This window comes from Aythya fuligula, chromosome 30 (genome assembly GCF_009819795.1).
Source record: "Aythya fuligula isolate bAytFul2 chromosome 30, bAytFul2.pri, whole genome shotgun sequence".
In the NCBI taxonomy this organism is placed as follows: domain Eukaryota; kingdom Metazoa; phylum Chordata; class Aves; order Anseriformes; family Anatidae; genus Aythya; species Aythya fuligula.
This window is the reverse complement of record NC_045588.1, coordinates 704,894-732,668: the sequence shown is the minus strand read 5'-3', so window position 1 is coordinate 732,668 and position 27,775 is coordinate 704,894. Positions and strand designations below refer to the sequence as shown.

The 27,775-nt window shown below is 47.7% G+C and overlaps 2 protein-coding genes across 2 annotated transcripts; both read right to left on the bottom strand.

The window, feature by feature from the left end:
- Positions 1-22,158, bottom strand: GMIP (GEM interacting protein). The gene is made up of 22 exons (XM_032204949.1): positions 21,906-22,158; positions 20,882-21,019; positions 10,817-10,910; positions 10,640-10,715; positions 9,743-9,806; positions 8,937-9,062; positions 8,618-8,682; positions 8,084-8,194; positions 7,763-7,843; positions 7,178-7,366; positions 6,921-7,058; positions 6,332-6,522; positions 5,912-6,024; positions 5,033-5,119; positions 4,668-4,766; positions 4,443-4,582; positions 3,982-4,170; positions 3,740-3,877; positions 3,438-3,634; positions 2,541-2,876; positions 999-1,060; positions 1-509 (listed from the first exon to the last, which is right to left on the bottom strand). The coding sequence occupies exons 1-22, from the start codon at positions 22,156-22,158 to the stop codon at positions 1-3; spliced, it is 3,396 nt and encodes a 1,131-aa protein (XP_032060840.1).
- Positions 22,159-25,177: 3,019 nt separating this feature from the next.
- Positions 25,178-26,412, bottom strand: NXNL1 (nucleoredoxin like 1). Its single transcript, XM_032204937.1, has 2 exons — positions 26,087-26,412; positions 25,178-25,475 (listed from the first exon to the last, which is right to left on the bottom strand). Exons 1-2 carry the CDS (start codon positions 26,410-26,412, stop codon positions 25,178-25,180), a joined length of 624 nt encoding a protein of 207 aa, XP_032060828.1.
- Positions 26,413-27,775: the final 1,363 nt, after the last annotated feature.

Sequence of the window (27,775 nt, the reverse complement as noted above, 5' to 3'; positions counted from 1 at the left end):
TTAGGGGCTTTGCTCCGGGAGCGTCTCTGGGTTGAGTTTCACTTCTTTCTCAGCAGACCCCAGGCTCTCCAGAGAACCTTCTGGGGATGCTGAAGTGTCGTCGGCTTTAAGCTTTGAGATGATCCTGGCGGTTTCCTCCGTGATCTCAAAGTGTTTGAGCTGCTGTTTGCCTCCTGAGCGGCCCCTGAGCGTGCTGGTGTCGGGCGAGCTGTTCCTGCTCCGAGTCCTCTCCCCCAGGACGTCCTTTGCCATGGAGCTGCTCTCAGCGGCGTTGCCTTCTGCACCGGTGTCCGTGGCCATGCTGGATAACGTGGTAGTCCTCAAGGGCAAACTGGAAGGCTTGGGAATGACTGGTTTTGTTTTTGCCTGCACACGGATGTATTTCACAGGCTGCCGACTGAAATGGCCCCTGGGCTGGGTGCCCACGACAGTGTCCGAATCGCTGTCGGTCTTCTCCTGCACGGAGTCCTCCAGGTCCTCCAGCTCAGAGCCAGTGCTCGTATTCATCTCTGAACAACAACAAAAATAAATAGTTATCTTAGAGCAGTGAGACAGGGTTACTGCAGCAAACAGTTTTGGCTGAGGATTTCTGTTGCTGTTAGAAAGGATGCTGAAAGCCCTGCTGCACCACGAGGCGAAAACTCCACCCTCTAACAGCTTTGTTCATCAGAAGAAATGTGAGATGCACGCTTGGAAGAGGCACGAGGAATGAGTCAGGTTTATATTCTTAGAGCTGTCCTCGGTACACCGAAGCCAGCAGAGCTGGCAGGTGGCTGTGGGGCTGGGAGCTGAGGCAGAAAACCTGTGAGCACCAGAAAACGTGCTTGCACTGCCAGGCAAGCTTTGTGGTGCTATTCTGCACTCAGTGATGAATAATTATGCTGAAAAAGGCCCAGCTACACTTCCCCTGCTGTGTACCATGGAGGCAGGAGGTGCACGACACAGCCAGCATGGTACCAGGCAGCCTACACCAGCACCAAGACCACCGCTTCGTTTACCTAGGGCATCCGTGCTTAATGGGCTGGGGGCTCCCTCCAGAGTCAGCTCACTGACGGCTTCCCTGGAAGACGAGTTATCAGACACACTGTCCACGCTTAAACCGTGCTGGGAGGAGAAATTCTGTTGGAAAAAGCCAGGAGTGTTTATACAGGACCCTCATTTGACATGAAGACAGCTCCCGCTTCACCCCGACTGCTGCTATAGCCCAGTGAATGGAAGCAAAAACTTAGGTAGAAAATGCCCTGATTTGTCTTAGATTATCTATAACACTTGGGGGAGTAGGGAGGGAGCATGCAGAAGGTCCCAGGGCTGGGCCAGAGGAAAATATTTTGGTTCAAGAGCAGCCTCCAGGCCACAAAACCCGCCCAGAAAGCGGTCGTGTGCTGGGACTGAGGTTCCTGTGCCACATTTCAGGACAGAAAGGGGAAAACATCTGAAACCAAGCAATTATAGCACGGAAATTATGATCGAATGCGTGTGGACGGGTGAGGGAAGGACACGGGGATGCTTGGGAGCTGGAGCTCGCGTGGAACCAGTGTGAGTTTGCACAAGGACCAGGACACCTGGGGCAGGGGCTCCAGAAGTCGGTTTTATTAATCACAAAACGAGTGCCCTCAGAAGCAACTCCCCTTCCTAAAGGCTTGTGACACCTGTAGGATTCAGTCACGCTGCGGACGTTTGCAAAATGCCCTTAAAAATAGTCCAAGGCAATAGCTGTGCACACCTCAGGGCTTTCTGTGGATGTTTATGAACCCTGTGGGATTTCTGCACACAGGGATGGAAGTGGTGGTTGTTGGTGATTTCTTTTATTATTTTTTTTTCATCTGTCTTCACAGTTACTCCAGTTTGTTTCCTCAGTGTTTCTACATGGCTGGCATGGGTGTGATCGTGGCAGACGGGCTGTCTTGCAGGAGGCAGAGAGCCCCAAACCAGGGTTCAACTCCCTTTGGCTTAACTTTAGGAAAGTAATTTCCTCTTTTTTTCACTCATCACACCAGCCTTGGAAAGGAAAGAGCAGCCATGTCTGGCTCGGGGGGGTGTTATGCCAATTTTTTTTTTTAAAGTGCTGTGAAGTATGTGTGAACTATTGTGAGGAGAGAGCCATGGAACTGGGGAAGAACTCAGAGCCCACAGGAAAAATAAAATAAAATAAAAAAGGATCCATGGCCAGGGATCAGGAATGCAGCAGAGCCCTGTTGGGTTCCACCAAGGAACCTGCTGGCTCTGATGTAGCTGCTTCCAAAGTTGTCGAGCTGTTTACACAGGGAAACAGCAGTGTCCCGAGTAATTTAGCATGGAGAAGCCCACAGATTTTCAGAATGACTGGGATATAAACTGTGGAGCAAAACCCACTGTCCAGAGTGGGCTGAGAAGCTGATGAGTGATCTCTAGCTTATGTATATATTTTTTTCTAGTTCTCCCACTCCATGTGCAACAGGCTCTCTGCTCCTTCCTCTTGGAGTAACTCCCTGACAGCGAACAGCTTTTTTTTCCTGTGAATAAAGTTCTCTTTATCTGCCAGTTTGCCTTCCTGTCCCTACAGCAGGGTCAGCAAGCCCAGCTCAGCATCTGGCAGCTCTACCTCTAGGGTTATTTTCTGGACTGCGCTTGGGCTCTGGTGTCCTTCATCCTTTTCTGTCGGTGCTTCTTGCGAGGGGTTTTCACAGCTGAGGGATAAGGATGGAGGCAGGTCATCCATCCCGAACACCCTTTCGTAGTTCTGGATGAGAAACTCCACGATCTGGGCTTGGTACCCGGAGTCAACGAGGCAGGACATCGAGACGTCGCTCCCCGAGCCTGGCCGGATCAGGGTGGGCCCGAACACTATGCCCAGGTTGTTTGGGGACATCTTGTTCTCTTCGTATTTCTCTGCCACCCTGGGGAAGGGAAACAGGACTGTGAGGGGCTTCCCAGCTCTCAGCCCCAAAGTACTGAGTACACAGAGGGAATGCACCAGCCCCACATCTCCTAGTAGAGAGAGAAACCCTAGCTTTACAGGGGAAAAGAGCTCTGGTCTGTGCACAAAAACAAGACAAAAATCCCCAAGGTTGCCCAAATCTGTCCAGGCAGCTCTAATGAGAGTTTTTTTTTTTTTCTTGGGACCCCTGCTCTGAGCTGCACGAGAGGGCCCTGATTCACATTACGTGACCTCTTGCTCTGCACTTAAACTATGGAGTATTGTCAGCAAGGAGCTGCTTATATTTTTTTTCTTGTATTTTAATGACCAAGCTTGGTCATTAAGACTTTCTCCTAATTGCCGCAAGTCTCTCCTTCCCACAAATGACTTCTTACCCTCCTCACAGCCTCCTGCTTGGCTCTAGCCCAGGCTGAGGAAGCCCAGGAGCTCACCTTGGATGCTTTTGGTGCTGAGCTGGCAGTGGGGTCTCAGCAGTGGCCCCCCCGGGGTCAGCACCTAACGCCCCCAGCACACTCCTCACCTGTACAGGTGGGCGATGAGGTGCCGCAGGGTGTTGTAGTTGCTTCCAGGCAGTTTGCTCAGCAGGTCCTTCATGCTCTGGATGGGGTCCGAAGGGAAGCCGGCGGAGTCCGTCCTTTCTTCCCCGGGTTTTTGAATCTCTTTGGCGAGCGCGATGAGGCTGTTGTAGAGCTGGTACAGCAGCACCGGTCCCGAAAGCTGCAGCGAGAAGAGGGGGGAAACTGTGTCACTTCATCCTGCTGGCCTGGGGCTGAGGGATGTGGAGGGCTGAACGTGGTGGTCTGGCAGAGGTTTGGTACCCACTTCTTTCAGGAAATGCTTCAGCACCCCGGTGATGTCGTGGGGGGAGTGCTCGGAGAGCTCCACCAGGCTCCTGCCGTTCTCAAAGGCCTGGCACAGCTTCTCCACCCGGGCTTTGGACCCGCTTATCCGATAGATCCCCTGCGTTGGGGAAAAAGGGAATAGATCAGGAGTTTGGGATGGAGCGAGAACAGATCGGAGAAGGTGATGACAACTGAGACAAAACACCCACGGGAACAACTCACCTGCACTCCCAGGGCACGAGCTTCGATCTCCGACGTGCATTTCACCACGATGAAGGGGACCTCCTCGGGGAAGTCTCGAGGAACTTGGGTGAAATCGATGCCGAAAAGGGGCACTCGGTTGGGCAGCTTCCTGTGGCCGCAGGTGATCAGCAGGCTCTCCAGGCACTTCTTGTGGCAGGCCAGGTAGCACTGGAAAAGCAGAAATCCCCCCGAGTTATGCTCTAGCTGTAGTCCAGGTCTCCTTGGAGGACTTTTCCTACTTCCACTCTACCAAAGTCCCTTTTTGGGGTACAAGGGGGCTGTTTTGGGCAACTGGCGGTGTACCCATGCACTGAAAAACATGCCTGGTGTCAGGAGAAAAACCACAAAACTTTACAGGGGGGCCTTTCATCCCCTCAGACCTCCAGTGGGATGATCACAGGCTGCTCACGAGGTGCTTGTGATGAGGGCTGAGCTCTCACCTCCTCGCATTCGAAGCCGTTGACCATGAAGTTGTCGCAGTCCCGGCACTTGGATGGTCCCCGAAGCTTCCTGAGCCGGTGGGTCTGCGCCGCGCTGGAGAGGAGGATGTTCCTGAATTGTTGCTGGGATGAGCCATTTTCTGCAGAAACAGCACGAAAATTAACTGGTAACTGGGCAGGAAAGCGCGGTGTTCAGCTCCTGAGTCAGATATCCAGGTCGCTCACCGTTTTCAAAGGTTTGCAGTGAATCTCTTTCCTCAAAATCGTCCGAGGAGGACATGGTGCCGGTGGATGGAGCTTTCAGCAGCTTCCTGTTAGAGTTTCCTGGAGAAGAGAGAAAATGCAAAGAGCTGGTCTCATCCTTGTGATCCTCTACAAGTAAAAGAAACTTGTAAAACAAACACAAACTATTTAAAAAAAAAAAAAAAAAAAAAAAAGGCAAGTAAAACAAACAAACTATTAAAAAAAAGGCAAATAAAACAAACAAACTATTAAAAAAAATGTTGTTTTTTTTTTTTATTATTATTTTTTTTAAAATAATTTACTTGTGTCTGTTTTAAATCCTAGGTAAGAATCTGTGCAGCTCTCACCTGGGCTGGAGTTGGGAGAGTCCAGGGATCGGGACTCGCAGCTCCCACCGAGGCTTTCTGTGTCACTGCAGAGGGATCTGTTTGTACCTGCAGGAGATGGGCACGGTGACCAAACATCCCCAGCACTCCTGGGGAAATTGCTAAGAATTGCCTTCAGCTGAGGCGATCTGTGAATGCCTCTAACTGGATCTTTATTGTTAGCAATTATTTCTCAAAACATCTGTTTATTTATCGGTGAATGTCCTTTGAAACAAGAAAAAAAGGCAGGTGCTCAGTAAGCCAAAGCAGCAATCAGTCCTGAACAAGTTAGGCTTCAAAAGACATATAGATAATAGATAAAGACATCTAGATAATGCCCTATTAGAAAAAAAAAAATAAATAAAAAAGGTTGACAGCTTCTGCTCCAGAAAGGGATGCGTTACAGATGCTGTTAGACAGTGAAATATATTTTTAAACCTGTAAAGAAATGTAATTTTCCTTGCTAGAATGATATAAATACACTTAAAGAAAGGCTGAGCTGAAACAGCAGCTGTGAAAGCCCCACGAAGCTCCCAGCTGCATCGCCGTTCATCCTCTGCCACGATTCCTGCCAGCAACAGTTGAGCCTGAGTTAAGGATGGGTTTACGAATGTGCCACTGGCTTTATACAGGTTTGGGTCAAAATTCAAGCCAAACTCCCAGAAAATCTGTATTTTTCAAGAGTAAGAAGCAGCAGCACGATCTCTGTGCTCCATTCTCTCCCAGTTTGAGCAAAACCTTAAGCACTGCCCAAAAGATCAGAGAACATCTCCCACCTCTTTTTGGCTACACCATTATCTAAATTAAGCTACAATGACTCAAAAAAAAAAATAAATTAGGTCTTTATTAAATTCAACCTACTCTGTTCACCATTTGGGGAGAACTGCCTTCTGGACGTGTCTTCTGGAGTGCTGGCGTCCTTGCTGCCCCCCGTGTGCTGCAGTGACATCTTCTTCCTGCTGCTGGGGGGAGACCTGGGAAGGGGTCGCAAAAGATTTTCCAGAGATGAAGAATAACGAGCAATATTGCTTCATGGATGCCAAAAGACATCTGTTTCAGGCAGCTTTTGGGTATAAGCCAAGTTTTCAAGGAGTAAACGCTTGTGTAAAACTAGGAAGCATTCGTTTAATCTAATTTCACCTTGTCTATTCACAGGAAAAAATGGGAATTAAAGCAGCACCAATCTGAGAACAGAGTGATCCAAACCTTTGGCAAATGATAGAGATAACCACTCTTTCATCTTCCACCTTTTTTTTTTTTTTTTTTTTTTTTTTTCCTTACCTCTGCCCTCCGGAAGCAAGAGACTCGAATTCAAACACTTCCATGTGAATGTCTTTCTTCTGCAGAGCCTGAATGAACTCCAGGTACTTCTCACCCACTTTGTACGGCTTGCAGACCTCGGCCAGGTGCTGGTATCCCACCGGGATGTGTTCTGACTGAGTCTGCCGCTGCTTAAACATCCTTAACGTGACCTTACAAGGGGAAAAAAAAAAATAAAAGGCATTGCATTACCCACCTCGGTTACCTGTACTTCTGCTGAATGTCGTTATTCTGCTCTGCAGGATGGACAGAACAAATTATTTGTTGCTGTTGCTTGTTTTTGCTTTCCTAGCTTTTCTTTCTGGATATCTGTCCTGCAAGCAGTACTAATTGAAAATATTCTTATGTATCTGAGAAGTGTTTGAGCAGCAGGTCGGTGACAAAGCGCTGTCCAGAGCGCTCGTCTGATTTCACCTGCTGGAGAATAGTCAGGCATTGGGTAAAAAAAATAAATAAATAAAAATAAGAGGGAAGTGGTCTTATGCCAAAGAGGATTTTCTCTGAAATGAGGGCTGGAGGAGAAATTATGAGAAGGAGGAATTACACGTACCCACGTCAGCACCTCGTCTCCCTGGTAAATGAGCTTCCGAATGTGGGAGACGATGCGTGCCCGCACTTTCTCCAGTTCCTGCCGCCGAAAGTTGGCGTCGTTAATGCACATCTTGTACAGGGCTTCTGTTTCCTGGACCTGTGCGGGGTGGGGAGCAGAGCAAAGGGAGGAGAAAGTCACCGGGATGGAAAGGGAGCTGCCAAAACACAGCTCACGGGCTGCATGGGGATAACAGCAGCTGGCCCGAAATTCGTCACCTTGGCTTGTGCCTCCTCACAGGAGCGGCGCCGCTTCTCCAGCTGCTTGCTGGCACTGCTGGGGTTGACGACTGCTGCGCTCTGGTATTCGTCCTCTGCCTTGGCACTCAGGTACTTGGCTTTCTCCAGCTCCTCGCAGCGCTGCGCGTACTGCAGGCGGGACTTGCGCAGGGATGACAAGGACTCGTTCTTGGACAGGCAAAGAAATAGGGTTAGGGGTCCACATAGGGTTAGGGATCCATGTAGGGTTAGGGATCCACGTGGGGTTAGGGGTCCCCGTGGGGCCGCAGGAGGAACAAATCACAACAGGGCTCCTCTCGCGAGGAAAGCACCTGCCTCGTCCTTCAAGGGACTGTTTCAGATATTATCCTCCAAACACTCCCCCTTCCTCTCCTCCCAAAGCTCAGGCACTCCTTAGGAGCCCTTGGCAGGATGCATATTACACTATTTAGTTATCGCTTGTTCGTAAATGTTTGCATTTACAAATTACATTTACAGATTTGCAAAATTGTCACATTTTCATTTGTTTTCAGTGTTTTGAGCTGTGACCAGCATAAAGGTCAGGCCCATCTTTCAGCCTCTTACCATCCTCTTTTGCTCCTTTGTCCACTGGTCTTTGAATTCCTTCCTCCACTTCTCAATCTCGTTCTTCTTGGCTGACAGAGGCTGCAGGGGAGTCAGAGTTAGGATGGCAAGTTTCTTAAGAGGTGGGAAAAAATATCTGGCAGATGAGGGCATGACATAGAAAGCAAGCCTTGCAAGGTGCTTCCTTCTCCCTTAATCCTGGTGTGCATTTCCATCTCTCCTTCCCCCAACCCCACTCCTGTTAGGTTTCTGTAGCACTCCAGCAGCTACCACTGCCTGATTTTCCAGCAAAGTAATCTGTTCTCTGCAGAAATCCAGTACCTGGTAGAATTCCTTCTGTTGGAGCAACCCCACGGTCTCATTAGCTGAATTTCCAACCTTAATGTCGTGTTCCAGGACCATTGCATAGAGTGCTCGAAGAGGCATGTTGGACTGCAGAAAAAAAACAACAACAACAAAAAAGGTATAAAATGACAGATAACCACTCCAGCTTTCCTAAATTCATGAGCTATGACCAAACTTTATTATGGTAACACTAGAGCTGTGTGCACTGGTTAAATGAGCAAGCATTGTATTGTATTTTATTTCAGACACAGATTTGCAGAAGGGTTTTTATGCTGCACAGCATCGTGCTGACTTCCTGCCCTCTGATTCTCCAAGCAATCACTCCCTGTGTTGTAAGCCCACAGAAGAAAAAAAGGAATAGTTCCAACACTGAGAAGTTTAGGAAGGTTTTTGGAGGGTTAGTTGCTGTAGGATTTACATTCATGTGTGTGGACAGCCTCGCGTTTGCTCCGTGTAGGACTCTGGAGGAAACCCCACGCAGCAAAGCAGGAACATCCCGGGGACCCGTACCTGCTGGATGATGGCATTTCGTCCCGATTCTGCTATCTTCACAATCCCTTTGGCAAACTCTGTTTCTGTGGAAGGATCAGACAGCACGTTAACAGCTGCAGGGGTGGCTCTGAACGCCAGGTAGGATCGTTCAGGTAAAGAAAAAATCTGACTCAAGCTCTTTGTCTTCTTATTTGGGCAAAGGAAGTGAAAGGTAAATGTTTGGCTTAGTTCTCACTGCTATAATTTCATTTCCAATTTTATGTTCTCGGCTACAATTAAAAAAAAAGCTATCAGGCAGTGTAAGGGCTCCCAGCTGGTACCATACACACTGACTCACCATAGTTCAGACGTTTTTCAATCCAGTTGAGAAGCTCTTTGACATATTTACACCACATTTTGGCATACTCGAGGGCTGCATCAATGCCACCTTCACATTTAATCAGCATTTCATCTGCCTCTTCAACTGGGAAAAAAAAAATCCAGATTCAGCGTGGCTCTAACTGATGGACAGAGGCTCCCCCAGGAGTGGCAAGAATTGGAGTTGGTGCTCTGAATACACAGATAACAGCCATAAAAAGAGGTCTTTCCCTGAACAATCATCATGACCTATTTCATGGCAATCCCATGCTGTCCTACCTGTCAAACCGTACAAGTTCCAGGTGGTTTAGACCTGTGTATTCCTCTACCCCCGCTTTTAATTAGTGCTTTGATTTAATTTGGAAACCACCAAGTGGGGAACTTAATGCATTTCTGGGTGACAACGTAAGGAGTTGCAAGTATTCTTGTTCCTTAGAAGAAGATAATTACATCATGCTGCAGTAAGCAAATCTAAATACATTTTAAGTTGAAATCTGTGAGAAAGCAGCTTAGAAAATCTCTCTTTTTTTTTTTTTTTTTCCTCTGTGGGGACTTTGTATAAAAAAACAATTTAATGTCACATTTTATGATGCCAGTGACGAGCACAGACCCAAAGAGAATCATCCCAGTGGGCAACAAAAGTGCTTCAAAGAAAGATCTTCACTGTGCCTAAAACCTTTTGAGACTGAGGTCTCAGTAATTGGAAGTCAGGACCTCACGAGCACCTTCCTAACAAGACATTAATTGATGAAATATTCACATAATCGTGTTAATTTGTGATCTTACCTGTCATGTCTGCGTGCGCTTGTTTTTCTGAACTGCTTTTGCTCTTGCAGAAACTTTCATTCAGCTGTGGGGAGGGAAAAAAGAACAAGAGGAAAATGGTGAAGGAAAAGGAGTAGTGAGAAGTTGGGAGGATTTTTCAAAAAAGAATAAAAAAGAATAAAAAGTCTGCCATGAACAGAAACGTGGAGGAAGCACATTGTTAATGCAGAGAGATCAGGGCTGGAAAAGGAGTGCTATGATTGAACGCTGGCAGCTCTTATTTTATTATGAATCACAAAATATTTGATTATTATTCTTTTAAGTTTAGCTCTGAGGATAATATGATTACATGAGGACAGTGGCTGTCAGAGAAAAATTAAGTTCCTTGCCCCTTTGTTTACACAGAAGGGCATGAAATGAGGCCAATTACCCCCAAAAGACCCACACTGCCCAAAGCAAGCAAAAGAACCATTAAATTCTACTTTAAAGGGCTTCTGTTTGTCAAAGCCAGAGCTTTAGAAATTTTTGATGCATGACTTTCATACGTATTTTAGGTCTGCTCCCTTGTCTGGTCTTTTTCTTAGAGTGCAGAACTTAAACCAGCAATCTCCACATCTCATTTTTCAGAAAATAAATATATAAATATATAAATATATATAAAAAAATATCCTATTTATGATATAATCCTAATTATCCTATTTATCCTATATGCTTGAATGCTCCCACTAAATATTGTCCGTTCTTTTGCCACCACCATTACTGCAATAACCAAATGTTATGCAATTCTTTTCTGTCTACTCAAGTAAAAGCCATAACTATTTTTTTCAGAGGGTCACCTAAAAACCAATTGGAGTAATGTGCATTTTGGCAAAAGACATTGTTATTTTTTTTTATTAAGATGGGTAATTCCTTGCCTACCGGAACAATCTCTTTTTCTGCAGACAGGTCTGTGTCGTCAGTGCTGTCAGCATCACCAATGAACAAATCAACTGCCCTGTAAAATGAAAAGGAATGACATGAAATAAATTAAAAAGGAATGATAAGTTAGGTGTGCAAAGACCCAGAGAGGTGGTTCTGCCCCGTATCTCTACGTACGCGTTGCCGATGGAGATCTCCAAGTCGTCCAGGCTCCGGAATATCTCACTGTATCGCTTCTTGTTTTCAGGTACCCGTTCTTGACTGTTGAGACCTGGGGTTGGAGAAGAAATTGTTTCACTGGAGCACTCAGCCCAGAGCTCCCTGAGGTCTGCAGGACGGTTTCCAGAGCTGCAGGGGGATGCAGCTGAGCTCTGCTATTCTGAGTGGATTCATAGGGAAGTGACAAACTGCAATGGCCAGGCAAAGCATAAGGTGAGGCCCAAAATGAGATGGGATTTAAAAGAAAACACTGAGCAATAAGTTTGCCAGGTTTCCCTGGGAAGGACCCCCTGGAAAATGAGCCTGCAGGCGTCCTCAGAAGATACCTGTGATATTTTAGGGCTTGCAAACAGACCCAAGCTGTGAAAAGCTCACAGAAATCTTTGTTACAGCTGCGCAGAGCTGAAACCAGGGCACTGTGCTTGGTTCGGGGCTGGCAGTGCACCGGCAGACCTGGTGGAGGGGCTCACGGGGTGCAGAGGGGTGCTCTGAACCTGGATGGAGCACAACATGCCCCAAAGAACCACGTGCAGGGCAAAGCAGCAGAAGTGGCTGCAGTCGAGTGGTGCGCGGGCCGAGTTGCACAAGTTGCCCTTTCCTTCTGCATCACGTGCGTGTTGCAATGCGCAGAGCTTCCCCAATATTTCATACGTGCTTATTTATGGTGATAATCCCCATCATGAAATGCTGCATCTCGTTCAGTCCCCAGCAGGTACAACTTATTGGGCATGAAAAATATAAACAACTTATTGGGCATGAAAAATATAAATCGGACTCGTTCCCACACAAGGGGCAATGGGTTCCTGCCACAGATCTTCGTAAAGTCTAAGCATGTCCTGCCTGCAGTCACACACACAGCACGGAGGAGGTAAGGAAATGCAATGTATGTGAGGTGATCGGTGCCATTAATCTCACTTTCCACTCAGTTGTGCATTTGTCACTGCAGGCAGGAACTAATGTTGAGTCAGGCTGAAAGCCTGACTTGAGTCAGTGGCTGAAAGCCACTGCAAAAAAATAAAATAAATATATGTATATATAAAAAAGTGGGCGCAAGTGTTAAAAAACAAAAGAAAACTTCACTGTTCTTTGTCCTTTTGACATTCCAGGAAACAGGATGTGGTTGACCTAAATCTAAAGTTGCTTCACTTGTAGTTGAGTTTGCTGTCAAAATGAGCAAGTGCTTGCAAATGTCACTTGAATGATGCTTGGTGGAAAAGTCAGTTTGTGTTTCATTTAGCTATAGCTACTCCTGGGTCTAGTGTCAGTCCTGAAAAATACAGATTTTTTGAGCCAGGGGCTGCCGTACCATGAAGCCTACAAACGTGGTGGTTTAAACCATGATTAACCAACAGCAACAGGAAGAAAAAAAGAAAAAAAAAAGGGGGGGGGGGGGGTGTGAATTAAACCCATCTATGAGCCTGAAAACAGAAAAAAGTGTGAAGAAGGCTGGGTGGGACGCTGACGGTGTGCTTCAGCACAGAGGGGTGCAGACCAGATGCCGTGCTCACTTCTGCACCCAGAAATGAGCTGGAACACTCCGAGCTTTACTTGCCTTTGAGCAAATAATTCAGATTTTTGCTGGCCTTGCTCTTTAAGAGTTTTATGAGTATTTTACTCCAAAAGCGAATGGGACACTGAAAATATGTGAAGCCGCTCATTTTTTACCATAAACCTGAAGGAACTGCAACAAACCATTCAGAAAGACCTGGGGAAGGGATTAAAAGCACCGGCGGTGCTAACGCTGCGAGCCGTACCCGGTGCCTGTCCTGGTTAATCGTGATAAACCCACAAAATCCACGTCTCTAAACCCACATCTCCCACCCTGCTCAGCCAGTGCCCAGAGGGGATCCACAGGGGGTTTGCCAACCCCCTCACGCCTTTTCTCTAGAAGAGGCACTAATATTTCATAATCCAAGGCATAACAAATCCAAGCGTGTTAATTTAACGTGAATCCTGACGGCTCTAATTACTTTGTTTGAGCAGACAGACGTCTTCAAGTTCTTGTTTACCACTAGTGGAGGTTTGTACAACAGGAAGGAATGACTCAATTTAGCGGTGCTGGTGACGAGCAGAATGAAACATTTCTCTTTTGAAAGCAGTCATTGTAAGGCACGGTAAGATAAGCCAGAGCCTCGAGTTCTCACAAATCTTTTGCTTATCTTTTTGCTTACAGCAGCAGGACGCTAGACAAGTCGAACCCAAGGAGTTTAGGTAGCCTTGCTGTAGCCGATGTCACTGGCTGCATTCTCATGAGTTTAAACGTGTGCTTCCCCATGTGCAGCCCCTTCCCTTTATATTCCCCTTGTCCTTCAGCAGCAGCACCGATTAGCCCTGATCCCTATGCACCCTGTGCATATCTCCCGAAGGAAATTAAGTGCCTCGAATGTATCGCCACAGCTGAGCTGCCAGACACCATCCAGGTGTCCCTTCCTGCAATCAAGCCCACCCGTTAAATGTGCAAACCTCTGTGCACCTTTGCCTGGCAGGCTTGCAGGGGCTCCCATAAATATCCACAAGTTCATCTGTCAAATCCTGCTCACAGGGAGGATCAGGTCGCAGGCTCACAGAGCATCGGGGTCATAGGACTCCAGGCCCGATGGAGTTGCAGGTTCAGTCCTTTCTGTCACTTCCCTGTGACTCTGTTGCTTCACTTACAGATGGAAGCTTCATTTCAAGGCCAGTTATCTCACTGGACATCCCAGTGACAACTGATGCTGATGCAGAAGCTCACTCTTCTGGTGATTAAAAGCCCACATTCCTAGTCTTGTTTCTCTTGAAGGACCTTATTCTCCTTATTCTCCTTATATTCATCCTCATTCTCCTTCTTCATCTATTCTTTATGCAGCTCTTCAGGCTTCCTGATGCAGTTTTCTCACTGAGAAATGCAATAACAGCTTCAAATGCTTTGCTTGCACGCCATATAACTATTTTTAAATACTATTCTTTAATAAGACCTACCCAGATAATCCAAGAGAGCGTGGGTTCTGACAAGGGATTCTCTCACAGGTATATACTGTGCGCTGTTTTTTTTCCTATTCCTGCAGTGTTTTTTTCCGATAACCTGCACTGTTTTTTTTTTCCATTCCCTTCAGAATATATACATAAAGATATGGCAGTTCTTCACCATGTCTGTTAGCTCTTGGGCAAAGAGTTGATTCATGAAAGTGGGGAAAAAGGTCTGCTTGGATAGCAATTTTTTTTTTTTTCACCTGAAAAACTCAGAGTCCTGTACACAACTCACTGTGAAGGACGTGGTTATCCCAACAGCAGGTAAAGAGACTAAGACTGAGCCTACCCAAACATCTCGCAATTTTGTCCTAAAGCAAATGGATGGTTTGAGAAATTAGTACAATATTGCCCCTGGAATATAAAATGGATGTTATCACATTCTTCCAGTCTGCAAATATTTTCCTTTCTGTGTCCTCTGATGGTGGTTATTGCTTAACCCTCCTTCTTCTCCCTGACATCAAGCAATTCCAGCAACAGGGCAGAAATCCTTCCCAGCACCAGTGCTGGACCTGCATCCTGGAGAAAACCTCACACCGGAGCCGACCAGCCGTCATGCAAAGCTCTGCCCCATCTGTGGGTCTCGAGGGAAATGATGCTGTCCTCTGATGTGCATCGACCGTCCGGGAAGCCTGCTGCTCTTCGTCCTGTGCTGCCATCGCGGGGAGAGCAAGCTCCCGCAGAGGTGGGTGTGCAAAGTGCCACGGGTATTTTTAGAAGCCCTTGTTCTGCAGTTTTAGCAGAAGCATCACTTCCCTCTCAGCTAGGGTTACCGTGAAATGAGATAAATGTCTGAGCCCGAATTCAGCATGGCACAGTTGACCGAATATCGCAAGTCTGTCTCAAGAGTTCCTGGTAGCGCCTTCCTCCTCCTCTGCACTCAGCTTTGCAGTTTGCAGCGCGGCTTCTGAAGTTCTCCACCACAGCAAATCCCTTGCACGAGACTTGCACATCGCAGCAGCAGCTACATAAAATGCACTCGCTCTTAAGTCACAGCATGGTTTGCAACAAATTGGGCCAAATCAAAAGCTCAGGTCTGAAAACTCAGGTTTTCATTATCTCTTTCTGTGTGAAATCCTCCCTTTTTAACCAGGCTGTTAAAGGCTGCCTAGGTCAGCATCTCTCTGCCTGGAATTAGAACAGCCTTGGAACACCAAGCTTCTCGACCATGGTTTTGCAAAACCAAGACCACTTCCCATCTGCTGCTCTGATTTCTCATGTTATCTTCGTTCAAAAGCCCTGGAACAAACTGAATTTACAAAATCAGCTAATTCTTGAGCAGGTCAGGACTGCTGCTGAACAGTGTGATCACAGGAAATACCCACAAAGACAGATGTCTTAAATAGCAGTACGTATTAACAAGGGGATTAATGAAACATGTCGGTGTAGAAAAAGGAGAATTTCCACTTACTACATCAATTCATTTAAAAAAAAAAAAAAAAAGTGTAAACTGCAGATGTTTCTGAGATGTCTGACAGCAGAAACTTAGCACAGGTGCATTAGCTTGCAAAATAAAAATGAGATTATTTCATTAATACTTTCCTTTACAGCTGGCAGAGCTGTGTCTTGATAGATTGCAGCACCGTGCAGTGTTCAGCTGCTTACTAAGCCTCACTTTTTTAAATGATCAAAGAGCTGCATTAAACTTCTGGCTTCTTGTTGCTCTAATATTAAGAATAAGGAAATGTCAGCCACGGTTAAGAAGGATTTAGGCTGACAGTGAAGCCCACTAGATGTTTCCAGTACTGGAAAGCAGTAGAAGGAACTCCCAGTTAGTAGTAGAAGAATGAATCTAGGACACTTACTGGCTAAAAAGATAAAACTGAGCAAAATAATTCACACCAGTCATCTTGGTTTTGCACAAGAGCTGTTGAACAACCTCCCTTTAAAACAGGAGGTTCTGTTGATAAAAGGAATTCTGTGGATACAGCTCACTTCGATTTCTCAGAGGACTTACAGATATACCCCATTCTGGAGGGGATTCTTGGTCACGGGTTTGTTGGTGAAACCTTTTTTAACATAAAAATACAGCTTTAATCAACGCGTGGGCTTCTAGAGAGGTCTCAGAAACAGATGTCTGCTCCTTGTGGTCAATGAGATGATGATCATAAAGCAACAGACTAAGGCAGACAGACATTAATTGCAGTCTTTAGTGACCTCAGAAATGGTTTTGCTTCCACTGGGGAAAACAGCTGAGCAAATTAAGCGTGGATGCCGTTCCTCCAGGCTGGAGGCCTGCCTTGAGAAGCAGAGAGGGACACGGCAGGTGGTTGCCTAACAGGAGGTTCACATGCAATGCTGTGCAAAGAGGACCTCTGCAAGCCCTGGGTGTGTACAAAAGGGGAACTTCAGGCAGAAAAAAAGCTCGTGCTTCTGCACAGTGCTGTATGGTGAGCACGTCAGACCTTAAAGTCACTCGTGGGACCCATATGGTGGTGTTGCTGAAGACACCGAAGCAGTCTGTGGGGCAAAGGTGCATGGAAAACTACTCTCACAATACAACCTGTAAGCAAACTCAGCTTATCAAAGACAGTGAAGCATCCCTTCATTATCCCTGCATGTGGTCACGAGATACAGAAATCCTTTTAGCTATTTTTTTTCCCAATTTTTATGACAAAGACAGGACAAGACCCAGCTGCTGGAAAGTTAAAGGCGAGCTGAAATAATGAATTTTTTAGCTACAAGCTTAATGCAGCATTTAAATATAATAGCAGGGAAAGGTCTAATGTTTCTTGTTGTGTTTCCTTGATTACAGAGCCAGGGAGCTTTTTCCACCTCTCTCCAAAGTGCCAGGGACTGGCCCTTGCTGAACACGGGCCTCTGGCAGGAAGGATTCGAGCTTGGTACAGAAAACTCTTACACGCTCAGTAAGTGTTACACAGATTCATGCTGATTACATTCATAATTTAGGCTGACACCTTTAATGACGAGGATTTATAGCAAAGTTTCGTCAGACTTGAACAAACGATGTGCAAGTACCAGCATGATGTACCAATCTCTTGGGAGAAAGCTCTACCTGCTGCCTTCTGGAAAATAAAAGGCAGTTTGCATCCCTGCCTCTTACGTAAGTCAATGTCCAGCACAGATACATCAAATAATTTGATCTGTCAGAGAAAGATTCAATGAGCTCAGCAGCCAGGATCATCATGGAAACCCCATTATCACCTATATTTGCTAAGTGGCTCGCAGGCTGATCTGCCACTCACGTCACACCATGCCCCCAAAAGCTTACGTTAAAATGAGTATAAAAGGTTGTACGAAAGATAGCATAAAAGGTTGTACAGAAGTATAAAAGGAGTGTAAAAGGTTCTTTCAATGCTATCACATACCACTTGGTTCTGGGTCCCCCATGGCTGAATCCTCAGTGTTTTGGTCTGAAAGCAGCAGAATCCCAAACTACCCAGCTTTGAATCGCGGCGGAATTAAGCAAAACACAAATTCCTGGTCGGAGGAGATGCTGTGAGATGATCCGGAGGCTGCATGTGAAGGGGACCTGCCCGAAACAAGTGGCAGGGGCGCCGCCGGTGAGTGTGCGGCCGCTGCAGCCAAATCTGCTTCCTGCAGACACGCTTCCGTGTGGGGAAACAGTGCACAGCACACATTTATTTGATCATCCCATTTGCATAACTCATTTCAGTCTTGGCACACAGCACCGAAAGGACCATTCTGGGGTCCGTTTTTCGCTTATGCCCACGAACTTCCGAGCCTCTGCTGCATTGCTGAGTTTCACCCCAAATGGTTCGCCACGGGTGTAGGATTTTTCACAAAAACGTGGCCACTGCTTTAAGGGGCTGTGGATCTCATCCCAAAGGTGATGCCAGGCCACGAGGGGTGGGTTTGGGATGGGCAGGTGGCCAGGAGATGGTGGAAAGGGGCCAGGGGGGGTCCTCCACCACTCCTCCACTCTATTCATGTGTGGTATAAGAGTGTAAGGGAGTCCTTCTCGAGATCACAGCCCGCCTCGGTTTTAGCCCAGTAAAACTGAAACCTAACCTTTTGGGGGTTGTTTCTTTAATAAAAACAAGCCCTGATTTTGTAGGTTTTTGACAAGCTAAGGAAAAAATCTGTCGCTTGTATCAAGATGTTTTTCAGCCGGGAAGCATTAGCCCAGCAAAACTGAAACCTAACCTTTGGGGGATTGGTTCTTTAATAAAAACAAACCCTGATTTTGTAGGTTTTTGATAAGCTAAGGAAAAAATCTGTCACTTGTATCATGTTTTTCAGCCTGGGAGCATTCTCCAGACCCTGGGCTGGGGGGTGAGCCTTTACATCCCACCCATCCCCCTTGCTGGATGTTTTGCTGCACCTTGGCTCCAAGATACTGATTTACCAAGTGCAAGAACCTAGCTAGCACTGCTGCTTTTAAAATCAGTTAATTTTGCCTTCAATTTGGTGAGAATTTAGAGATGAAGCTGTGATGTGGGAAACAGAAAACGTTTATTCAAAGATTCAAGCACGCAGAAATTTAAGGGAACTTTATCTTCTGCAAATATTAGTGTGAGAAAACGAAGGCAAAAAATGTGACAGCCAAAAAAACCAAGCTTGTGCTCAGCAGTGAAGCTATTTTTCTTGACTAAACCATGAATAATTAAAAAAGCTCTGTTTTCTTATGCAACCTGAACATATAATATTGATTCAAATCAGTTGAAATCACAGTGCTAAATCCCTTTCATTTTATCTTCCTTCCTAGCATGAGCTCTGGCCTCCGAGGCCGTTTGGTGTGTGGAGCAGAGGAAAGCACTGCCCATTTTAGGGGGCATTAATCCTAGGCCCTAGCTACTTGCAGGTAGGTAAAAAGGGGCAGGTTTCCTGCAAATCTGAGTGAAAACAGTATTTTTAAAGTGCAGGGGCTGACTGTTTTTTACAAGTTTCTGTGGTTTTAAATACACAACTGGGGACACAACACATGACAGTTCCCCTAAGTCCTCCTCTTCCTCTTCCTCCTCCTGAACTCTAACTCAGTTTTGTGATCTTCCTTTCTTTTATTGTTGTCTCTGGAGTGGGAAGTCCGATCCTACAGCTGCTGTGGCACATTATGAACATTTTCATTTGAGCTCCCCAAAATCATTTCCCTTTCCTCAGCATCTGCTGGAGGCTGAAATAATGCCGCTGAATTTCTTCTGCAAAATTTCTCCCTGTGGTTGTGCTTTGTGGCAGACAGATCTATAGGTTTCTCCCCCAGTACTTAACAGCAGATAGCCAGGAACAAGTCATAGCTAAGGCTGACCTTTCTATCATTAACAGTCATTTAACATTAAAAACATAAAAACTCCTGGAATCCTTGAGTTACTGCTTCTGTGTTGAATTTTTCAGGCTCAGGTGGACGTGGCATGTGTGAACTCTGGTGATTTCTGCTCAGACTCAGGAATTGATGATTTACTTTTAAAAGGCAGCAGGAGAATGAGGATGCACAGCCACGGTGAGGTGCTGCTGGGATCAGCAGGCTGTCAATGCGATGAGTTTCTCCTATCAAAGCTTTCCAAGCCCATGTCTCAGCTCCGTATACTCAACCCATGTAATTACAGGTAGGTTTACTCAGTGTAATTATCACATCCAGTTTGTAAAGGGCCGTATTTACAGATAAAAGCTATAAAAAGTGTGTCTGCAAAGGTATTTATAGCCAAAAGGGTTGCAACAGAGTATGTCAACATCCCCAGTCCCCGATTAATAAAAAAGCTAATAAAAGCTAAAAGAGGACAGGGGGGTGTGACTCCTCATTTTCCAGAAATACAACTCATGATCCAAATTCCCAGTTTCATCACTCTGTCTCCCAAACATTCTTGCTGAATGAGTGTGTCTCACCCTTTTTTTTTCCTGTGTCTCGCCCTTTTTTCCCTGTTGTAAGAGTAGGGATGGTAAAACTCCAAACTTTCTTTTGCAGATCAGAGGAGCATAAAAGGGAAGCACAAGAGCTTCTGAGATAGGGCTTGTCTTCCACTTCCAAGGCAGTGTGGGGTTTTATACAGCATAATAACATGGTCCCTTAGCAGCAATTTCCACTTGCTGGTGTAGGCAAATCACCATTGATTGTGGAGCAGAAAGCTGCTTCAGCTCTCATGTTACTGAGATCCTCCAGAGCAGCCTGCAAACTCGTACTGCTTGTCTAAAGAATTAATTTTATGAATTACTATTTTAGACCGAGTACAATGGCAAGCTACTACTGTGCACTCCAACAATACCCAGGAGCAGCCCACCACCAGATCTCATTAAACTTCCTTTTACGTCACTGCTGCTATTTTATAAGTCAAATATATTTTCACCTCAGTAAGGCTTTTGAAGATGGGGGAGAAAAGGAACCGCAGAGTGAAAGCAGCTGTTCGGCTGGTGCACTTTCTTTTTTTTTCCAGTTCCCTGATGAGAACCTCGTGCCAGTGCTAACTCTGCTCTGTGGGGCCCATACGGCAGAATATTGAGACAGGACATTCAGTATTCCCTCTTGAAGCTCACCTGGTCCCAAAACAAGGGCCAGAAACCATGGTGTTTTCAACCAACTAGATTTCAGGTGAGGTTTTCCACTAGATTTAAGTATATCTGAGCTCCCAAGAAAGTAATATACAATGCAGGAAAAGAAAGAGCATTAAAGACTCATATTCCAAGAAGGTCAGAGTGGAGTAGAACAGTAATATTACTTATTTCTTCTTTTTATATATATATACATATATTAGTATATTAGTAATTATTCTTATTTCTTATTTCCTAGAGGCTGTTATCAGTATTTCTTAGTTAGTGTGTGGTGCCCTGGCGACCTCCAAGGGTTGTGTAAAGAAACTATCCCGACAGTTCTGTAGGATCAATCTAATTCTCCTCCTGCCATGCTATCACAAGCAGATGTGTACAAGCATTTTGCACAGCGTTATGCAGGAATTCAGCACTTACAGCTGAATTCAGCTTTGGGAGTGACATGTGCTTTATATACCCATGCACGTGTGCTGAGCCTGGTGTGAAAGCTTTCCATTAGCACTGAGCAGAAGGCAGTGACTACAGCAGCTGTCAAGTTCTCTAAGGTTTTGGATTTACCATGGATTTTGGTGATAAGGGTCGCTACGGCGGGCTGGATGGCATCCCCGGTCAAAGCAGGGTACGTGTTCAGGAAGGAGGAGATGGCTTGCAGGAGGTCTGCCAGTCTGGCTTCAACAGGGCCTGAAAAAACTTCTCCTAAAATCAAGAAGGGGGAAAATTATTATTTTTTTTGCACGCATAAACTCTCATCCTCACTTCTCCCAGGGACAAGTCGCTTCAGCAGGTGCAGCACAGGTACCCTGTTCTTCCTAAATACTGAAATTATTTGCAAACCAGAAAATAACAAACCCTGAAGACCAAACATCCTGGCTCCTACTGTGGGACTGTTGCACATCCTTGTGTTTTTACATCTGAAGGGTTTAAGAGAAAAACACAGCCCTGAGCTGAGCACTCGGATATTTGGTGAGAGAGAGGGAGCCAGCAAAGCAGAGCCAGCCCAGGCAAGCCCAATTTCCACGTTCAGCTGGCACGGTTTGGGGGCTGTTAGAAGCAAGCTACGAGCACCATCGCAGCTAGGAGCTGGCTGGAGAAGCATCACCGACCTGACTCGTTCGGCGTGCCTGGGGTACGAGTCCTGCAGGAACAGAGCTGTTCTGGGAAGAAGGGAGGACAAAAATGCTGGTGTGCAGGGCAGGGACACACAGCACTTCTGACAAATCCCAGTTCTCTCAACAGAGTCATCGCAGACACCCTTTTTTTCAGCCAGTTTAACTCACTTGCAAGTAATTGCAGTGTTGTCGGTAGCACTTGGGTATTTTTTTGCATTGCATTTGAAGGAAACTTGTGCATTTAGATGGCTAAGTGCCGTGAAATTTGATCTGTTGATGCAATTCATTACAGGAGAAGGCATTTGAATAATTAAATATCCATACAGAGAGAAGCCACCCTAAATTATCCGAGGGCCATCTAAATTCATGGTTTTAAATACTGCAGCAAGAATGACGCTGGGTTGCTTTTGCCCATGGTTGGGATCTGTTGAACGTTAAGCTGTAAGCAAATAGATGGATTTTTAAAAGTTTACCTTTTCGGAAGAGCTCCCGTAAGTTCTGAAATCTCCCGTCGATGTCTCTCAGGTGTTTGGCGACGCGAGGCACCTCGCTGGCCATGGGGTCCCCACGGCTGCCCCGGTCTTCAGGGACAGGGCTCTGCACCGAAGCCCAGACAGCAGCCAGGAATTCGGAGTCGTGGCCCGGTGGAAGGATCCTGCTGTGGGGAAGGATCCTGCCCACGGTCTGAGCAGCACCGGCTTCATCCCAGGCTCCTGTCCCATTCATGGCACGGCTGCGGTGCTGCACTTCCCAGTCCCCCAGGTGAGCTTTTTTTCTCAGGCTATGTTTTTGGGAGCAGATTCCCAAAGTCCTGCAGGTCCTGAGCACGCCTCTCGCTCATCGAAGGGAAGAGGAGCAGCATTCTGTAAATGCTGCTGGAGACACAAGATGAAAAACGTGGAAAGAGATGGAGGGGGTGCGATGACTTCCCATGCTCTCAGCATTTATTCATTTTCTGATCCAGGAGAGCTGTATCCAGTGGCTTCTAGGTTTCTAGCTTCTTCATCCTGCTAAGTTTTAATTACCGAATTTCATTCTACCCTTTTCAGCAAATAGAAACCCGAGTTTAGGAAACTTTTTCCTAGCAAAACTCGGAAATCAAAACAAGCCCCAAATATCCGTATGCAAAGGCGCCGCGTTTCCATATTGGTCTCTCTTATTTACCATACTTTTATCTGCAAGTAAAAACGTTGTCTTGGGCAACCTGTAGAGAACATTTTCCACCTCTTCCATTGCCAGTCTTCAGCTGAAAGATGGATCAGGAAAAAGCCATGACCTCTCCGAGGGAGAAATCTCTTGGCCATTTACTCCAAGTCCCGCAGCATCTCGGCGTGTGCTGATGGAGCCAGAAAAGTCTCCTCGTTCCCTCCCAGGGGCTGCAGAGGGGCTCCGGAGGCTCTGCTGTGTCCTACCCCGTGCCAACCCCTGCAGGGGAGCGGAGCTACGTGCCGTCTGCGTGGGGTGAGTCTGAAACCCCAGGCAGGTGTCAGCCGATGCGGATTTTCCACATTCCTCTCGGGAGTTATGAAATTACTCACTTCCCAGGCTATCTCTGCCATCTGTAGGATCAGGCTGATCCTCCTACCTGGCTCTCATTAACTCTTTGCTTTCTAAAGCCTGGGAAGCATCTCTGAGATTCTGCACATTTCTTCCTAGGTTATGGGTCCAGTGCAGCGTGGCCTTTTGGGGGAAGTATGGTGTGACATGAGAAAAAGGTAAAGCAAGAATTACACAGCCTTAAAGTATAACTTTTGAAGAGAATAAATATTTCTTTTTTTAAGTAAAGCAAGAATTACACAGTCTCACTGCAAAGTGTAATATTTGAAAATAATAAATATATCTTTTTTGAGTAAAGCAAGAATCACACAGTCTTACTGTAAAGTATAACACTTGAAAAGAATAACAATCTTTTTTTTTTTTTTTTTTTCTCCTTTTTTCACTAAAGGATACTTAGATACAACCATAAGCATTCAAATACCTTTTGTTCTACACCCTATACGTATAAACCATGAGCATGACACATGAAACCAGAGCTAAATGTCTTACAACGCCATGCAACGCTTCCATGCAGCGAATTGGTTGGAGTGATTTTCATATCTGATGGAACCTGAGAAATAATGGTGGTGGCTGATTGTTCTTTGCAGGATTTTTCTCTCACCCGCGGCCAGCCCTGGGTGCAGTGCTGTGTTCGCTCAGTAGGCAGAGGATCTGTGGTCGATGTCCCCTCCTCGTTATCAGATCCCCGGAGCCACTCCTGCCCACGATGTGGCTTGAAGATTTGGTTTTGTTGGCTTCTGACGTACTGCAGAGCCTTCTTGGTTATAAGACAGGAGTGGCTCCAGCTCAGCTTTTGTCTAAAGTACATGCGAAAGCATCATGGCTTCTTTTACTTGGCCAAAAAAAAAATATGAAAGAAATTGAAAGAAAAAAAAATAAAATTGAAATTGAAGAATAGGAAGCAAAGCTCTGGTTTCTCTTTATTAGAATGATGATGTTAGTAGCACTTCCCAGTGCCAGCACCTTCACTTTCACAGTTGCTCAGTGGCCCTTTCTTGGTCTGTATATTTTTTTTCTCCTCAACACAATAAACCAAGAAAAGAGTAACTTTTGGTTTTGAACCCAAAATAATAAAAATACCATGCTTTAAAAAAAAAAAAAAAGTAGGGCTGGTAAAAGTCCCCATTTTATATTATTTTACGTAAATTTTGGTGTAGCGCATCCATTTATTGCCATCAGAGTCCCATGGGGGCGAGAAGCACAACCTGACTGCCAGTTAATAGCCACGGTACTCACATGAGCAGCACTTACAGGTGAAAACATTGCCCTTTGCCTCCCTCTTATTTCTCCATGTTCCTTTTTTTTGTGATTTATTTCTGGTTTTTTAATACAGCTGTAAGCATTTGCAGACGTTGCCCCAGGTAAAGGGAGTACTGCTTTATTACTGACCATCAGAGCACACCAGACAGAGGAGTTTCACTCGTCCAGCAGGTGTGTGACCCGAAAGGACTCTCAGATTTTATTTGCATCCCTTCATGCAGTGTCCATGTGCCACAGAGAATACAGGGAGCGTCCTGAAAAGGAAGTACCCTTCGTGTTGTGCAGAACGCAGCGTCCCTCCCATCCATTTATTTTACAGGACTTCTTCCCTCGCCTACCTGCCAGACTTGCTGGGTAAAGAGAAGGGAGGATTAAGTGAGAAAACGAGTTGAACGAGCCGGCCTTGCACAGCCTCCCTGTGTCTCTTCAATGTGCACATTACTTCCCAGGTCCTTCATGCATCCAGTAAAGCTTTTTTAAATTCTCAGCTCACCCCTCAGGAATAGAATAGAGAACCCAGAAAGCAGCAAACGAACGAATCCCTTCCATTGTGCTGCTACCCTTCGGAGCCCTGGGTTATAGACAGGGGAGGGTGGGTGCTGCACAATTCCCTGCAGGCTCCATAAGCAAATTTTTGGTTACTGAGCATGCACCCAAAGGTGTAAAACTGCCCTCTTAGCTGCTCAGAGAGTCACCTTGATACAAATCTGTTGAAACAGAGAGGACAAAGCAGAGAGCTGCTTGCCAAGGATGCGTGCTCAGGAAAAGCTGTGCAAGGGAGTAGAACACATTTGTCCTAGAACAATTTACCTTTCAGAATACTAACGCAATTTTAGCAGGTGTTTATAACACAGATGTTGGTGCTACTGTTGAGAGGCAGCCAGGCTGGGGGCAGCAACCCAAGGGACCTCCCCAGCCAAGTCAGCCCCTACGAAGACTCCTCATCCTCCCCTTTCCTCTCTTCATCCTTGGCCTCCGTCCTCTTGTCCACCTTGTACTTGAGGCGGCGGAGGGGGTCGGTGATGCTTCTCCTAACCCAGTCATCGAAATCCTCTGCCAAGAGGAAATTCCTGTCCACCAGCTCGGCAGCCTCCTGCCAGTTTCGGAAGCAGGCAGGGCCCAGGCGGCTGATCTCCTCCACGGCATTCCCAGTGATCACCTCCCCGTTTGGCTTCAGCACCACCACCCTGGGCACGTCGGACACGGCGAAGCGCTGCTCCAGCTCCCTGGAAAGGGGAAAAAAAGACTCAAATCAAGACATGTCACGGTCCTCCCACCGCACCCTGAGCTCCTTATTTCATTCATTAGGATGGGTAAGAAAAAGGGAGGCTGCCATACGCGCTGTGGGATTATGTGCAGGTCTTGTTTGTATAGAGTTAAGTGATGTTTGGCTGCTTGCTGAATATCTGCCTTGGGCAGAAGTGGCCTTTGGAAGCAAGACAGGAGAAAAACCACCCTGCTCATTTGTTTAAGTGCCGGTAATTATGCAGAGCAGAGCCATATGGAGATTTCTGCAGGGCCAATAAGAGGGGAAGGGATCCAGGTCTTCGGGATAACTGCTGTGACTCGTTTTACACGAGCAGCACACGAGTAGCGATAGCAGCAAGAACCCTGAAACTGTGACGTGCTCCCGTCTGAACAGAAGCTGGAAATAATCCCGAGGATTAACCACAGCTCGCCCCGTGGCTAACGAGGTTACGGCGAATCCCTGCACATCTCCCACCCGTCCCACCGCACAGGTCAGTGACCGCTGCCGTTTTACGTGCCCTTCCCCGGGGGATGCTTCACGGCCAGAGCTCCTGGGACGCAGAGGCACGACCCTACGCCGTGACCCTACCTCTTGAACTCGTCCTCGAAGGGCAGGGACAGCCACCTCCTGGGCATGGTCCTGAGGAAGGCGTCCTGCTGCTGGGCGGTGGCATCCCGGGAGACGTAGACGAGGCCGAGCTGCGAAGCCCGCTCCACGTAGAACTCATCCGTCAGCCTCACGAAGAAATCCTTCAGCACCGGGGCGAACCGGCGGCACCGCGGGCACCCGGCCGCCCCGAAATACAGCAGCAGCACCTTATTCTCCAAGGCCTTCCCCAGCTCCCGCTCGGTTTCCACCTCGTCCCGCTCCCAGTTGTTCACCACCAGCACCTTCCCGGCGAACAGGGAGGCCATGGGTGGCCTCGGCGGACCTCCGAGACCGATTTACCGACCGGTGAGTGCGGGCTGGGAGGATGCAAGGTGTGCGTGTGTGTCCCCCCCCCCACCCTTCATGCTCCCAGCTATTAATAGGGGCGGATTGTGCCCAGCCTCCCGTGATCCGCTTACACCGGGAGGCCAGCGCTTGGAGGCACTTCAGCATCCCGCTGCGGAGGCCGGTCCCGGTGAGGAGCCCTCTACCCTGTCAGAGCTTGCACAGCGCAAAAAAAAACACCAGACACAAGGAAGACAAAGCCATTTTTATTCAAATTCACCCCAAAACGGCCTCCCCCCCACACACAACCTCCCGGCGGCACCAGCACGGAGCCTCCACTCCGCGGCGCTCCGGAGGCCGAGCCTCCGCCGCCCCTCCCCTCCCCGCCTCGACCAATGGCATCGCGAGCTGGGGGGGGAGGCCCCGCCCCCCTCAGGGAGGCCCCGCCCCCTTTGGAGGCACCCCCCCCGGACTCCGCCGGCTCGGCGGAGGCCGGGCTCGCTGCGGGGCAGCGGGGGGCAGAGGCTCAGCCTCCCTCCGCCTTCCTCCCTCCCTCTCTCCCTTCCCGGCCTCCCGACAGCCCCGTCCCGTTATTTTTTCCCGTCCTCCCCCCCCAAAACAAGCAGCATGCAGCCGGTGGGGGTCTGCACGGCCTCCCTGGGCTCCCTGGGGCTGATGAGGTTCTTCGGGGTGCCCTGGTCGTGGAGCCTCGCCGCCACGCTGGGCATCTGCCTGGGCAGCGGAGGATGGAGGCTGCTGCGCGTCCTCTGCAAGACGGCGCTGAGGGACCTCTTGTAAGTGCCTCCCGCTGCCCCGCAGCCCGCGGGGCGCAGCCCGCAACGCGGGGCGAGCGTTGGGTGCCAGCCTCCGTTGGTGCCGCTGAGCCTCCGCTCCGCCGGCGCTGAGCGGAGGCAGCGTCCTCGGCCCCCTTTCTCAGCCCTCAAGGAGGAAGAAGAGCCGGGATCGGAGAGGCACGGCCTCAAACGGAGCGAGCGAGGGCTGGGGAATTGTCCTTAGGTGCCCCGGAGGAGCGCGGTTTGGCCCCACGAGCGGTGGCGGGGCGATGGAGGCCGTCCTCTGTCGCTGGCGGGGTGATGGAGGATGAAAATGAGGGGTGTGAAGTGGTCTCGGGGGGGCTTGGAGGTGCGGGGAGCCTGCTGCTGGCTCGTGGAGGTCTGCGGTCTCCGGGCCTCCGCGAGGCTGTTGCCTCCATCGCCGGAGGATTTAGGGCTGCTGCCGCTGCCAGGGCTGCCTGGCTTCGCCGCGGCTGGCAGCGCGCTTTGAAGAGCTGTTTCCTCCCCATCGCCTGGCCGAGCTGGAGAATAAAACCGGGCGAAAGAAAGC